The 15867-nt window shown below is 39.8% G+C and overlaps 1 protein-coding gene across 8 annotated transcripts in view; it reads right to left on the bottom strand.

Moving 5' to 3' along the window:
* ST7 (suppression of tumorigenicity 7) overlaps window positions 1-15867 on the bottom strand; it is a 151663-nt gene that overhangs the window by 10088 nt on the left and 125708 nt on the right. For all 8 annotated transcript variants that reach the window (XM_013303293.3, XM_055808580.1, XM_055808582.1 and 5 more), the window contains 2 exons: window positions 14402-14504; window positions 4452-4602 (listed from right to left, as the gene is read on the bottom strand). In XM_013303293.3, the coding sequence (XP_013158747.2) occupies window positions 4452-4602; window positions 14402-14504 (254 nt within the window). The remainder of the gene's footprint in view (window positions 1-4451; window positions 4603-14401; window positions 14505-15867) is intronic.

Here is a 15867-nt window from a genome sequence, read left to right on the forward strand (position 1 = left end):
ACACATTTTGTCTCAAGCTTTTTAGGCTGCAGAATTTTTAAATTTCAGGGGGAAGAAGTGTATCTAATGTAACAGGTATAGCCTACAAAAATGACCAGTCAAGCTTGCGAATTCAGGCCACTACTTGCAATCTCTGTGCATCAAGCATAATAGAACTTTTGCAAGGAAAAAAGTCCAGTACTTTTTTCCCACCACACTCCAGCAAACCAAGACACACCGACGACTCAAGCCCAGAGAACCAGTCTTCCAACGCAGTCATGTTTTCATTTTATATTTGTCAATCAAAGATTAATACTGAATTATTAGAACCAGGTTCCTCACATGCATTCTTTTTAAATGCAGCAAATCAAGTCAGGTTTCCAATATAAATCTTCAGGTCATGGATTAAATAATATTTAATCTTATGCATTTCTGAAATTGAAAATAATAACAGTGAGGAAGAGAAACAGATTACTAAATCTGGATGGTGATGATGTCATAGGCCTTCTAAGTGGGTTTATGGAAACATCAGAATAGTTGACTGAATTACAGCTTTGCAATCAAGGCATCTTTTCCATTATCCTATATATTATTTTCACTGTTAAAATGTCATCCACGTGTTATCCTCACTACTCCTAAGAACATCACTCACTGAAGCAATATTTTCCTCCACAGAAAACCTAGAAGCACTGTATATTTTAGATGTTAGGCACAGCTAGCCGCCACATGGTAACACTCCATTATCTCTTGCTCACAAGGCAACTGAGAAATTGGTTTAAAATACCCAATACCCAGTATTTTCAGTTGTGCACGCTGCATTTACAATAACGTTATCTGTATTTTTTGTGTAATTATGTGAGTGTATTTATTCTTGATTTCTATGTTTAAAGCAATAGTAAAGAAGGCAGAAATCCTCAAAGATTGTACACCAACCTGGGCTGTAATGCTTTTCCAATATTAAACATACCACCCCTCCACAGCACCCCAAAAAACTAAGTATAAATACAATAATCCAAGCCTTGTATGATCTTCACAGGCAACAAACTTGAGTGTCTATACAAAAACATACATGGAAGGATGTTCAATGCTCATTACTTCAAAATTGCTAACAGAAGTTATTCCTTCTGATCTGGCTTAATATTTAAACAACCAAGCCTCTTCTGCTTTATCCTAAAGCACAGCAGTACTAAGATTCTAATCAAAATAAAAAGGGACGGTAAAGAGGTTGCTTTTACAAAAAAATGTCTGAATAAATTTTCTTGAATTTAAACAGTCATCTTTGACATGAGACCAAATATGGAATATTTACAGCAAAACAGTTTTTTTAGCAATGTTATTAGCCATGGAAGAAAGTGCTCTGGTTCATCTGTATCAGTCTGTGTTTATCAGTATTATCTAATCCTGTTTTACGTAAATCAATTCAGGTAGCACAGAGGCAGTTTGCTATTCATCTGTGTGCTCATGGTAAGAGCTACCATAACATTTGAGAACCCCTAGGATTTTCTTCACATGCAAACAGCAGGAAACACGACACAAGTTTAGAAACGGACAGTGATGAACAAGCGCCTCAGACTCTTGAAGGTGACACCTGGACCAAACCCAGAGCAATCTTTCATGTGGCATCACAGGCTTTTTCAGTTGTACTATGAATAAAACTGTACTTTGATCAAATGAAGACAGAGAAGGAAACAACCAATATTCCGGTTCGCTGATGATCGTTGTTTTTATAACCTCACTTTTTTCAACTGTTGAATGCAATTTGGGAAAAATACTCTGCGAGAATTTCAGAGTTTAACAAAGACATTCCTGCATAAATTTCGTTAGAGGCTGTCTTAATTAGGAGTGACCTTATTCTCCTCAGAAGCATTCAAAATGTAAACCCCAAGTGACTGACTAAATGTACTTAATTCTGCCTCATTCCCACAGGGTCAGAACTGAATAGTGTCTATATGAGCATTACATTCCTACACAGGAGCTACTAAAGTGAGACTTGTGGTTATTTAAGCACACTGACAGAATAGTACGCTTCAAAGACATGACAAGTACGTGAATACCTAGAAAGAAGGCGAGGACAACTGACCATGTACTCTGTGTAGACTGTTGGTTAGAACTAGTATTTAATTCAATTTAATTTCTCTGACATATTTCCACTGGTTTTAATTTAACAATAACAAAGAGATGCCAAGGAAACCTCTTGCAAGTAAAGGACATAAGAATGGCATAAATAGTTCACTCTTATCTGTAAAGAGTATTACTGACTAAGATATGGACCAAAAGTTATGATTATCGATTGGACCAGATACACTGAAACCATTAAAATCCAGGGGAGTCCTCATGTGTGAGCAAAATGTGAACAAAATTCTTGAGGACTGGTACACTGTTCATCTCTCTCTGAAATCACTGTGCAAAATGAACTGTGAATTTCTCTTTAAAGGTTATGCAACAATACTAACTTACACCTTACAGGCTACTCTACAACTATTAGCTAATGAAGTACAGATTCAGATTGCTGGAGGTAATGAGGAATCCGTCAATATAGATAGATGGAAAGGCCCTACACTGCCTTCATTCACAGATGCCTAGATTTCCTAAGTGGCAGGAGGACTGCAGGGCAGCCAGCCTCCTGTGCCAAACACTGGTCCTTGTAAATAGCTCTTTAGGGACTCCCCAGCCTGAAAAAACAAAAGAATCTACGCAGGATTCCCTGCAAAATATTGCTCCATAATGATGGGATAACAAGCCTTGGGCTAAAGGACTTCTGCAAGCATTGGGAGGAGAAGAAACACTCTCTAAAAGCCAACCACTGAAAATAAGGCATTTGGAAGGAAGCTATGACAGAGAAAATAACAGACTGGGAGAAATGACAGCAAGAAAGAGCAAGCAGGTATGACAGAGAACAACGTAGCAGAGCAAACCACAGATGGCAGTGGTATGGAGTACTGAGCAAGGTGTTCTGTACACTTAGAAATAAAGCTATTGCTTCTTCAGGAAGCCTACATTGCAAATTAGGCAAGTTCAGGCCATTTCATACAGTGACGGTGACAGTAAGTCACTTTTACAATGAAGGTATTAAGTGTATTTCTGTAGGAATTAGCATGGTGACAAACTACCTTTTCTAACAAAGCTAAATGAGAATAGCAAATGGAGAAATGGTGGTATAATAACATCTGGAGAGGCTGAAAGAGAACAGAATAAAGCGCAGCAGAAAAGGAGAATTAGATTACATAAAGTAAAATCTGCATTAAAAAAAGCCCACAAAGGCTGATTACAAACAGTACTTTTTAATTCTCTGCAACCTGAAAAAAGCACATCTCAAAAACAGGATAAGACAGGTTGGAGGGTTAGTAATTGACCTCTGGAGGTCATCTACTCCTACCTCCTACTCAAAGCAGGGCCATCTTAGAAGTGAGGTTTGGTTGCCCAGAGCCATGTGTACCTGAGCTCTGAGTACCTCTGGGGATGGAGATCCTACAACCTATCAGCAACCTGTTCCAATGCATTACCACTCTCATTCTGAAAATATTTTTCTGATGTCTAGATGAAAATTCTCTTATTTCAATCTGTGTGTATTGCCTCTTATCTTTCCACTGTGCTTTTCTGTGAAGACTCTGACTCCGTTTTCCGCATCATCTCTCCGTTGGGTGGCAGAAGACAGCAACTGGATCCCCTCTTCACCTACCAGATGTCTTTTCCAAGTTGAACAAAACCAGCTCCCTCAGCATCTTTTCCTACATCACATGTTCCAGTCTCCTACGCATCCTAGTAATCCTCCACTGGACTCACTCCAGTTTGTCAATTAAAAACGAAGTCATATAATACTGTTTTGTTTTATACCACACATTAATATTTATCCACCTATAAGGCACTTTTGTAATTTCCCCAATATCAAAGCATTCATAGAATCATAGAATGGTTTGGCTAGGAAAAGACCTTCAAAGATCATGAAGTCCAACCCCCCTGCCGTGGGCAGGGGCATCTTTCACTAGGTCAGGTGGCTTGAAGCCCTGTCCAACCTGACCTTGAATGCTTCCAGTGACAGGACATCCACAGCTTCTCTGGGCAGCCTGTTCCAGTGTCTCACCACCTTTACTGTAAAAAATTTCTTCCTTATGTCCAATCTAAATCTATCCTCTTTCAGTTTGAAACCATTCATTCAAATTATGACAAACAACTCTGGAACGAGGAAGGTAAATTATTATCCCCTTACTCCCGAGTAAGAAAGCATGTCTCAGCTAAGATGGGAAATTTTGTTCAGTATTACACACAGAACACAATCCAAGACTTCAAAACCCTTTTTCTTGTTAAATGAAGTTTGTGGTTTCAGTTTGAAATTTAAATATTTCAGTGCTGGTGAGGATATAACTGACCTCCAAAATTCCCACATACTATACTTCACCAAAAGCTATTATTTTCTCATGACATTCAATAAAAATATTTGATCAGCTCCTTTGTAAGAAACGAGAATTACTTACTGCCTTCCCATGTACAGTGTAAGAGATTCAATGCCCCCTCTACTCTTTTCCAGTGTTGAAGGTGAAAGAAAGCATATGCTATTGCTTCACTGTCCCCTCTCTTCAGAATATGTTCAGGGGGCAGAATTAAGCTTTTCATTTCTAGTAGATACTGTAACAAAAAAGCAGAGCACAATTATTTCAGAGGTAATAAAAAAACCACAAAAAGCTGCCTGCAGTTCTACAATGCACACTGAAAGGTCTATTCCCCTGAAGTACTCGTAAGTGTTTCATCAAATGTGTAACATCACCAACTGCACTTCAAGACAATTACCAAATTATTCCCAAAGACTAAGATATGCTGACAGATGGTTAATGTTCTGCTCTTCAGCTGTAGTAAGGGGACTACAGAGAATTTCAAAATAAGATGTCTCTCTTATCAAAGATGTAAAAAAGAGCTCAAAGCAGAAAAGAGAATCTAATTACAAGAGCTTTTTAATTAAAAATGTTTATAATAAAATGAAGACGACATTAAGCAGTGTGACACACATAGTCTTTCCATAAAGAAACACGCAGTGCTCGGTTTGCACACAGGTTGCTTTATTGCCATCAGCTGGTGGCTGTGTCTAGGAATACACAAGGTTGGCAGCCACCGAAGTAGCTACCAACAAGATACAAAGTAAAAAAAGTTACAAAATGTCAAAAATACCTACTTCCCAGAAAAAAAAGTGTTTGATGTTTAAGCTTGCTACTTGAAACAGTCATATTGAAAATAGTATGAAACCAAAAAGCGCCACTGACTAAATCCACAAGCAAATTTCCCCATTACTGTATTCCCCATAGCAGAAGCAGATGAAACACACGGAGCGCTCACGCCACAGAGGTCCTGGACACTATCCAGGCAGGTGGTTTTTCTCCTCCCCCGTACCATGAACTAGACTGCTACCAGTTCAGCAGACCTTATCACATCACTGCTGTTAACCACATTCCAGTTAGCAGAGAGGAAAGATACAGCGGAGGGGAAAGATACACCACTTGCTGGCATGCTGTACAAGGGAAGGAATGATAGACAGAAATCACAGGCTGCCAAATCAACTTCTGTTTGCCAGTTCTCCTCTGAGGAAGTGTAACGTTTCCTAGCTATGCACTGACTGCTCTTCAACAGTATAGGGAAGCTGTTGCTCCCTTGCAGGATGTCCAAGAGCAAACGTTCTCCCCACCAGACTATTTCAGTTAACACAAAAGGCTTGATAAAAGGTTTAATCATTGGCAAAAAGAGAGTGAGTGTGCACCCCCTCCATTTTACCCTGTGCCTACACACCGGTCTAGAAGGAGGATGACTACAGGACCTAGAGACTGACAACAACCCGGTGAGTGCAGGCACCCACAAGAAGACAACCTGACACCAGAGGTGAAACTGAGGCATGGGTGATGTTAACCCTCCACAGCTCCTCCTAAACACTGACTTTTGTGAAAGGGATGAGCTGGTGAAGAAAAAAGGAGAAAGAGGGCAAAATAAATAAATGGGAATTGAAAATCAGCCTTGGGGAAAGGAAGAGGAAAGGCCAGAAGGAAATGAGCACCAACAGCATGATGTGATGGAAAGCATCCTAGAGCTAGTCACCCCTTTGCCTGAAGGAGCCTGGAAGGAGCTAGCAAACAGGTCAAGGATTTGAAGAGACTGTGATCAAAACAGAGAACTGTCAAACCTGGAAAAAAAAAATACTTCGAAGAGAAAAGAGAAATCATGTGTGTTTCTGATGCAGGTAACAGTATTAAAGGAGGAGAAACTGAATTAGCAGTGGGAGTAGTAAATGTGATACTTGGATTTTCTCTAAAGCCTTTCAGAAAAATCTGAGAGCTGCAGAGCAGGTGGATTAATGGAAGAAGCTGCAATTTAGTAGGCAGGATGGGGGATTAAGAGTGACAGAGAGAACAGAATAAAGAGCTGACAAGAGGGATGGAGCTGCCAGGCTTACAGAAATACAGCAAACATTCTTAATTCACTGCCCTAATGAATGTGCCACCCTTTTAAAAACATACGTTATACCTGTTCAGCAGAATGGAATACAGCTGCAAAAGCTGCAGGTTTCTGTTTTATTAATTTAGAATACACGTCTTATTTCAGTGTTTTTTTAAAAAGTAAATGATAAAGCAAGTTCTCAATATTTGAATATTTCAATTAAAGGAACAAAAAAAAATCCCAAACCCAAAGCCCTGTCTTATTTATAGGAAAAGGAAAACTAGGAAAGAATGTCCTATTTCTAGGAGCGTTGAGATGAAAACAGGTTATATTGATTCTTACGTATTGCTTGTTACCAGTGATTAAAAACAAATCAAGTGGAAATAGCAGATGTAAGGATATATCTTGACACTTGCAAATCATTCTTGTCCTCACTCATTTGTGTTGGCTTTTCAGCCTGCATTTTTCTCAGTTTCAGAATGAAAAACTTATTTTAAAAGTTCCTCAGATCAACGATGTGAAACGCTCCTCCCTCATTACTCTGTCACAGCTCCTTTCCCAAACAAAAAGTACAAAATCTGGTTTGGTGATAATCAAGAAGATCCAAACACAAAGCTGATGGATGGTTCAAGTCTCACTTGGGCCTCGTAATAGTTTTTGTTCTGTGCACAAAGGTCAGCCATACCTTCCAGGCATACAAGCTGTCAATGAATTTATTCTGGAGGCATTTCCAGCAGGAATGCTGATTGTACGCAGCCCCGGAGAGACCTCCTCTGGAACACTGTGCAGTTCTCGTCAGGCACTTTCAGAAATTTAAAAGATCAAATTCTACAAGTACAGAAGAGAACTAATCAAAGAAATGGCAAGCTTGCTTTGTGAGAGTGCACTTGGAAGGCCTCCATCTAACTTCTCTGAATAGGAGTAACGGGTACCAGAAAGGTACCTAGCGGCAGGTAGGGCTTCATTATTATCAAAGGAGAGATATGACTATCCATGAAAATCACGATGGCCTTGATGTCCTAGAATATCCTATCTATTCAAGAACTTCTGTATTTTCAAGGAGACTTCAAAAGCCCAGAGGGCATTCAGATTCCCTGGTTTGCTGACAGGGCTCAGGGTCTACTTTGAGACAGCACGGCCAAGGGCAGCCCCTTTCCACGGTAACTGCAGGTACTGGCACCCAGATACTTGACAGGCAGGACTGAGTCCCAGCAATCTACAGGGTTTCTAGCAGGTTGTCATGAAATCATCACAGTGCTCCTGAAATATTTTGGATTGGACAAGCAGACAAATTCCAGGGAAATTCAATTAAATGAAAAAACCCTTTCTTCAAAGACCATTCAGTAACCTGCAGTCCTCATGCTGCCTACGTAACGTGTGAATCACAGTCCTGATGGACGGCTGCACGCAACAAGTATCTCCAGCTCTTGGGAAAATCAGCCAAACACATCAGATTGTAGTTTCCAAGAGGCTGCTATTGCACTTAATTAAAGATACTATACTAGACAGGTACAGTCTTCTCTCCAGCCACCAAAGACTTCAGTGTGGGAATCTGACTATTTATACCTCAGCATTTCCAGTCCAGAGCACAGCCCTTGTTGTTATAGGATTAATGGACACAAGAACCTACCACAACGCTAAAATTCACGCTAGCATGAACTCCACCTGGCTTCCCAAGAGAAGAACCTACACCTTTTGACAGACTGCCTATTAACCGTAACTCCTGATACACTGACACCTCAGATTTAACCATGACCTTTACAATTTAAGTAATTAAACTCTGCTACCTTTTGGGAACCCTCTGTCATCCCGACAGGGCTCCCTACCAGGGCTCTGAGCCCAAGCGTGGTTCTAGTTCAGAGGAAGAGTCGAATAACAGGATAAATAAGAAACTCAGCAAAGAGCTAGTCTTCCTGAAGGAAACGGAGATGGCAAGCCCAGCACATCTCCAACTGCATTCGTTTTCTGATGATGAATGAAGAAGTTTAACTGGAACAGGAAATAGCATGTCACCACCATCTGAGGTTATCATGTTGCTTTAAAAAAAAGGAATCAGCTCAGAAAAGATAGTCTAGAAAATTTCAGCTAGGATGTCCTAGTCTTAAACCAAGTCATAAGCGAATACTGAAGCTGCACAATTATTTCTGTCATCAACAGATGGCTCAATCAGCCCTTCTTTACTGCACTGTTTGGGTTTGGATTTTTTTGGTTGTCTTTTTTTCTTTTTCTGGTCTCTCTCTTCTCTCACCCCAAACTTTTTCCTGTCTAAAACCTGTATTTTAGGAGTTACAACAAGGGTAAAAGTATTTTTCATGTGCTTCCACAGAGCTTCTGGGCTGGTTACATGACATTGTGATGGATATTGCTCAGCTATAGTCATCCTGTACATATATGGTTATATGCCTTTTAACGAGCATTTGGAGGATGACAATGGACCTTGTACACATGAAGTGCAACACGGAGTTTATATTTCTCTTACATGAATTGATTGAATATACATTATTTATTTCATAATATTGACAGCACTCTGGCTACTAATTCTCCTCTGCTGGGACAGCTTTTAACATTCCACATTAATGACCTATTTCAGTGCTCTTTTATAAAATAAATCGACCTATCTCAGGCAGATTTCCTTCTTTTTCCTCAGTTGTGCAATTTACCTCTGAAATTACAGCTCAGGCTGCAAACAGGCAACAGTCAACTCCTGCACCTGTGACAGCATCCCTCCAGGCCAGAATATGAGAATTTAACATTGTTTGGACAAGAACTCTCCTCCTCCCAGTGGGATGAACAGCACAAGCTTAAAGCAGTTCCAAAATACTGGTTCCTACATGCCCAGAGAAGCCACTTGTAGGTCACCTTACAAGTTCTCATTGAATTGATGGCAATTAAGAACTTTGGCCCTTTTGCTGGAGATACAAAACCAAATCACTGTCTCACTGAACAGTTGAAAACTCTCCTAAACAGGTCTGGAATAGTTTCTCTCTAATATCATTGGGTGTGTGGAATAGATTAATTTCCCATCTGGTATTTGAATTTGTTTACATTATTTGTTTCTATTAGCAACTACAACTTACTAGAAACCACACAAGCATACAGACACAGTTCTTATTAAAAAAAACCCCAACAAACTAAGTAAGAAAGAAATGAGAAGGGATGAAATGGAGAACAGATAAATCTTTAAAAGTGTTTAAGTCAATTGTTTGTTACATCCTTTTAATATGTTTACAAACAAAACTGGCATGTTTTAAAGTAATAGAAATATTTGTCTGATTCAAATGCAGAACACTTCAGCAAGTACTCTTTAAATCAACTCAGCTCCTGGCTTACAGAGCAAACCCATACAACTGTATGCAGAGCACACTTCTGACTCACTTTTAACAATCAGGTATACGGACCACCGTCTGTTTTCTCTTCCCTTTGACTTTCCTGAATAGCTTGTGTCTCTTAGATCACAGAAAAGAGAGGGGACTTTTCAGAAGGAGTTTGAATGCAGGGAAAGAGCCTTGCAAACCAGTTCAGAAAGGGTATTCCACAACTGAAGAATGTCCCAGAAATAGCTGTAGTACTTTATCAGCATTAGCTTGGGATAGTTGCATTACATGTAAGTGGGGAAGCTCAAAACACATCTAAATAATATTGATGAAGCCTTGTGTGTGTATTTGTGTGTATGCACATACTTTTTTTCCCAGCCACTCCACAAATTATGTACTCTCCATGACATAGGATGCATTACTCTCCATACAAAACCCTCTGGAATTTCAGTGATACCCCAACAGTGTCAGCACACTTCCTTGGGACCAAAACTCCACAGTGCATGGCGCTACACTAAAACAAAAGGATACTAGTCCACAGAATCTCATTTAAGACAAAGATGTTGAAAAAAGTGCAGACAAATCTTCGCAAACAAGTGATACAATTTGTTGTGATGCTTCTCATAGTGTAATTCACAGCTCCTTGCTTTGTTCTCTTTCCTGCTGTACCGCTGACTTCAATCTTTTACTGGTTATGTTTTTCTTCCACTAAAAAGAACCCTAAGAACACTTTGCCTGGTGAAGTGCTTTTTATATCAGAAATCTCTGCCAAAATATAAAGCTGCAATTTGGTGTAGCTGAGTTGCTTCTGTAACATAAACAAGACAAACTGTAGATAGACATATCTTTTATCAGTCACACAGTATAGCTTAAAAAAATTAAGCCACTTTCATGAACAGAAACTTTTTTACAGGTAAGATGTCTTCAGCAGTCTTGATCAGTATGACAGCGGTCGCATTTTTGCTACAGTCAAGAAGATCAGTGTTTACACACCCGAGCTGGCCTTACCCTGCACAGCTCAGCTTCCAGAAACAGCACAGCCAGGTCGGCTGCCCAGCTTGCTGGAGAGATCTGGCAGGCTGTATTGAACTCTGTATTGCCTTTTTTCACTGAAACCAAATTTTAGTACCTTCTTATGTCACATCTTGACACCAGTGTATTCCAAAATGAGAATTTATCACCTATGACTAAGAGTTAATGGATTGACCTCTGGGAATTAAACTGTCATTGAAATGTACTCAAAAACGGAAGAAGCCACCTGCATCAAAAGAAGGTTATTTGCTGGAAGGCTGCCTGAAGAAAGACTGTCAACCATATTAGATCTCTGCGAAAGGCATTTTTGTGCAGACACAAAAGTAATGTGATGCATAGTCATCTAGAACCAATGGAAGTGGGTGCCAACATCTTCATGACTGACTTTCTGAGAATTAACCCAGAAGCATGCATATGCAGGAGTTTCTATATGGAAGGCAGGTGTTTTTGCAGGGTTTCTCACCTCTGTAAAGTGGGAATCTGGGACTTTTACACTGTTTCTTCTTAAGCAGTTCCAATATCTTTGGATTACATTTAAAAGGAAGCGTAAGAAGTATATCTGACCTCTGCAACATCACTATGGAACACTAGACTGCAATCTGGCCATAATCTCCAAGGGAAAAATCAGCACCATGGTAAGAATCCCATGGTAGTTTTACACAAATCTGTAATAGGTCACAATGGGAGACCCAGTCTCCCTTTATTGCTAAATGCAGATCAAGCAGCATCTCTCAGTGTGTGCAGAGTGTGTTCCTTGCATTCCCTTTGTCTCAGAATCTCATTAACAAAAATTTGCTATTTCCAGTTAAATGTCTAGAAAATGCATATCCAGTAATAATCTTTTTACATGGTAATTCTAAATTTTAATGATTTGCACTGCAAATGGTAAAATCTCTTTTTAAGATAAACCAGAAACATATTGAACCATTTACTTCTCTTTAATAGTGCAGTTGCCTGCTTTCAAGGCTTCTGCTGGGAACTTTGCAAATGCTTTAAATCCTCGTCACCTTTGTAATTTATTTCTTCCTCAGTCTGAACAAGAGACTTATTAGTGTTTAAATCCTAAAGAAACCTTGAAGACTTATTCGTATTATTTTTGTGGCACTGTTAGATTTCTTGTGATGCTGCTCGCTAAAACTTCTCTCCATTTCATTAGGAACAAATTGGATATGACTTCAATCGTTAACTGAATGGAAATGAGGTGTAATACCCATACTGTGCATAAAATTATAGCCAAAAATATATTTTTGCCACCTTAATATCCTTTACCTAACAGCAGAAAGAATGTGAAATTAGTAGTGCTGCACATTAATCTGTATTAGGCTACACTGTTTTAATGTTAAAATATGAACTACAAAAACCCTAGGGTGTGCTCCTGTTACTACCTTGCTATCTTCATAATTTGTATGTTTCACAAAAGTTGTCAATTTCAAAATGACGGACTTTGAAAAACTGAGGGAATCAATTAACAATGTGAACTGACTGAAAAGCTCAGGAACTTAAGTGAGAAAGAGGACTGGAATTTCTTTAAATCAAAAGGACCGAAACTAACACACAATCTGCATTTCACACATGGGGATAATGGTCAGAAAGGAGATTCAGCCTTGTATTGAACAGAAGCTGGCTAGTCAGAAGGAGATCAAAAGTGATGAATAAAAGTACTGATCTACAAGAAAAGCAGGATCTTGGAGGTCTGGAAGCACAGAGGTTATGGAGGAATGGCCACAACTTAAGAGTAAGGAAGATTTTTTCCAAGGCAGTCAAACCAATGAAGAGCACACTCTTAAGTATAAACAGAAGTAGTACAAGCAAAAAAGTAGTAAATGAAGACTTAGCCTCAGTTTCGTGGCAGTGCAGAGCATGAAGACAACAGCAGGATGGACACGAGGAGCATGTACAGAAGTGGAGGCCACTGCCCATGATCTCTGTCCCTGAACAGTGAAAGAACCAGTCCCAGAAATGGCCAGACTAGCATGACTGACATAAAGCAAAAAGATCCCCACTCAGAATCAAGTGATCCAGTGATGAGAGAAGTAAATGCAATACCATTCATTTAAAGAGGATGGAAACAATACGTGTTAATATGAAAACATTAGTATGCAAACCGTTAAAAAAGATTTAATGGAAAGAATTATCAAAAACATGGAGGTAAGTGAGGAAAATGGAACAGGCTCTCAAGGATTGCTCATGACAGGCTAAACTGGTATCTTTGCTTGGAAAGGTATCTCATTTTTTAGATAGCAAGGACAGAATACTCTAACTGGGCTTCAGTAAAACATTCAGGAAGGTTCACCCACAACAGAACTGGAACAGAGAGTTAAACAGGCACCCAGGCAGAAGAGAAATATCAAAGGTTGTGTTGGTGCAAGAACCACCGGGATGGAAGAAAGTAAACCGAGTTCCACAGAAGCAGTCCTGGAACCAAACTTCATTTAATGTTTTAATTTTATAGCTTGGCACAAAAACAGAAGATCAGCTAATAATACAAAGGGACTTATCTCACCTAAATCTTGTTGTCTAAAAATCAGGCTTTTACTGGAAAATTGTTGCTCCTTTCATAGTCAATGTAGAAACAGGCACCTCGGAGGGAAAGTCTGTCTAGAGATGTCTAAGATAGTTCCTTCTTTCCACTGCCTGTAGAGGAAGTCTAGATGATTTTATTAAACAAACAGCCTAACTTTCAGGTATCTAAACCATGCTATTTAGTGGTTGGCATAACAGACAGAGCTCAAAGAGAAAATACTTAATTCCTGACATGAGAAGTAACTTTCTGCAATCCATGTGTACATATGGCAGGGGGTTTGGGTTTATCTTGACCAGACTTGGTATTCAGCTGTACCTGATGAATAGGCTCCCTACATTAACACACACCAGTCTTCCACTCTGCAGTTAAGGCTGCTTACTTGGTCCACAGGTTTGTGGGGTGAGTTTCAGAGGCAGATCTCCAAGGGCCAAAAAGCATCTGCCTCTAATTTGCCTTTACAATGAACTTACAGACTGCAATACTGAGTATCAGGTGATGAAATAATAAAATACATTAGCTTTTAGTAGCCCCTGGGCAAGATTCTTACTGCTGAGATACATATCTAGAGAGGTGATTAGGGAATTAGAACATAAATCCCTTTTCTTACTTTGTAGTTCTCAGCAATTCCTCATCTCTGAGCTTTGCATTCTCAAAACTTAATGACAGGGTGCTGCGTAAAGAATTACTAATGCAACTTTTATGAAGTACACCATGAACTCCAAACATGTTTCTTTGTATAGCATACCAAAAATATATTCTTACATGTAATCATCAAAACAAATAAACCATGCTATTTTGAACTAGAATATTTTTAATGGATATTTTGTAAATAATAATCTGTGTTTTTATATGGTTCTGTCCTGCAGTGTAGCATTTAGTGGTGTCTACTACCACAATCCATCATGTAATTGTTGCTCACGTAGATGACTCACTTCAGCTAAAATTTCAAGTTGCACAGTCCAGAGCAGGAGACACTAAATGTGAAAGATCAAACAAAAAACCTGTGCATACTATCAACTTCTTTCCCTTCCCGTTGTTTGTTTCCCTTCCCACAACATCACTTGCTAATCTAACACAGAAATCAGGAGTTAGGTCCTCAGCAGCGTTAAAGCTACAACAATGCTTTCTCCATACTCACTTTTGGCACGTGTGGATTAAATTCTACTGCTCTGTGAATAGCTTCTACTGCATTCATCTCTGCAGTACTCAGCCCTCGCCTTGAGGCAGCCTCTGGAGAAAATCTACAAAAGCAAAGAAACAAACACATTAGCTCAGAAATGCAATTACGAAAAAGCCAGAAAAGGAATCTAGAACATGGGCCCATGTAACCAAACTGAGTCAATTTCCTATGCTCTCCAAACTTCCATAGCAAGTGGAAACTCTGAGTGATCTATTACATCAAGGCCAATGAAAATCCCAGCAGAAGTGGAAAGCATGTTTGCATCTAATCATGGCAGAAAGTCAGTTCAAACAGTCCTTTCTCTGTCACTAATCTAAATTTGCTCTAGGTACCTTGCTAAGGGGCATATTCAAGGCTGAAGTTGCAGAAAAAAGAAAAGCAAAAAACCCCAACAATGCCAAATTGTTGTTGGAGGGTTTCTATTAAAAACAGGGTTGGGGAGGTTTTAGGGAGGTTCCCAACCCAATGCCCCTGGGTCAGGTTGGGATGGAAGCACGATGCAGCAGCAGTAGCGGGTGGTCTACTGGCCGCAGCACCATTGAGGGTACCATGCCCAAACTGTGGGCAAACCATCTGCCCCAGTGAATGAAAAACCAGACCATGCAATCTCTTTCTCACCTCACACCCCACGGCTAACTCCAGAGCTGTACTTGGCAGGCAGACACCACAGGGAAAGCTGTGACAACCTTAGCCCTGCCCTCCCAAGCTGGAGTCGCTGTGTAGGGAGGAAAGATGTTGCAGTAGGTACTGGCGATCTACAGGATAAAAAGAATGAAAGAAAATTACTTAGATCTTGATGTGTACATACACTTTAAAAGCAAAAACTGTCAGGATGTCAATCAAGAAAATGGCTTTCCACTCTACTTGCTTTCCAACTTTAGGGAGGCATTTGACTCTCAGGTGCACAGACACAGCTCTGCCTGGGATTTGTGTGAAGGCATCTGAGCTCAGAATTGGGATTTTTGAGCTCCATTTCCCAAGGAGCTGAGCACCCTTTCAGAGCTGGCCAGTGCTCTCAAGTCCACAGGCATCAAGTAGATGTGCTCAGCACCTTGGAAGGTGGAGACCCAAGAGAAAACCGTAACAGGAATGAGCAGATACTTGTGTCTCTAAAAATATGAACATCATCTACCTCTCAGAATCCCTAACATAGTAACGCTAAATCCACCTGCCACTATTTAAGTAGATGAGCAGTCTTCTGGCAGCATTGTAAAATGACATTGCTACGAGTCCACTCACATTTATTTATTACCTTTCTGTTGTCAGGTTTACACAAAGTTGAAGAGGTTCAGCCACACAACACCTTTTACTTCCATCTTCATTATACTATCTAGGAAGCCAAAGCTCACCCGGACAGTATACATAAAACTAAACGAGAATTGAATTTACGCTATTTGTCTTCATTTCTTCTTCTGTAATATTTG

Source organism: Falco peregrinus, chromosome 6, assembly GCF_023634155.1.
Source record: "Falco peregrinus isolate bFalPer1 chromosome 6, bFalPer1.pri, whole genome shotgun sequence".
Classification (NCBI taxonomy): domain Eukaryota; kingdom Metazoa; phylum Chordata; class Aves; order Falconiformes; family Falconidae; genus Falco; species Falco peregrinus.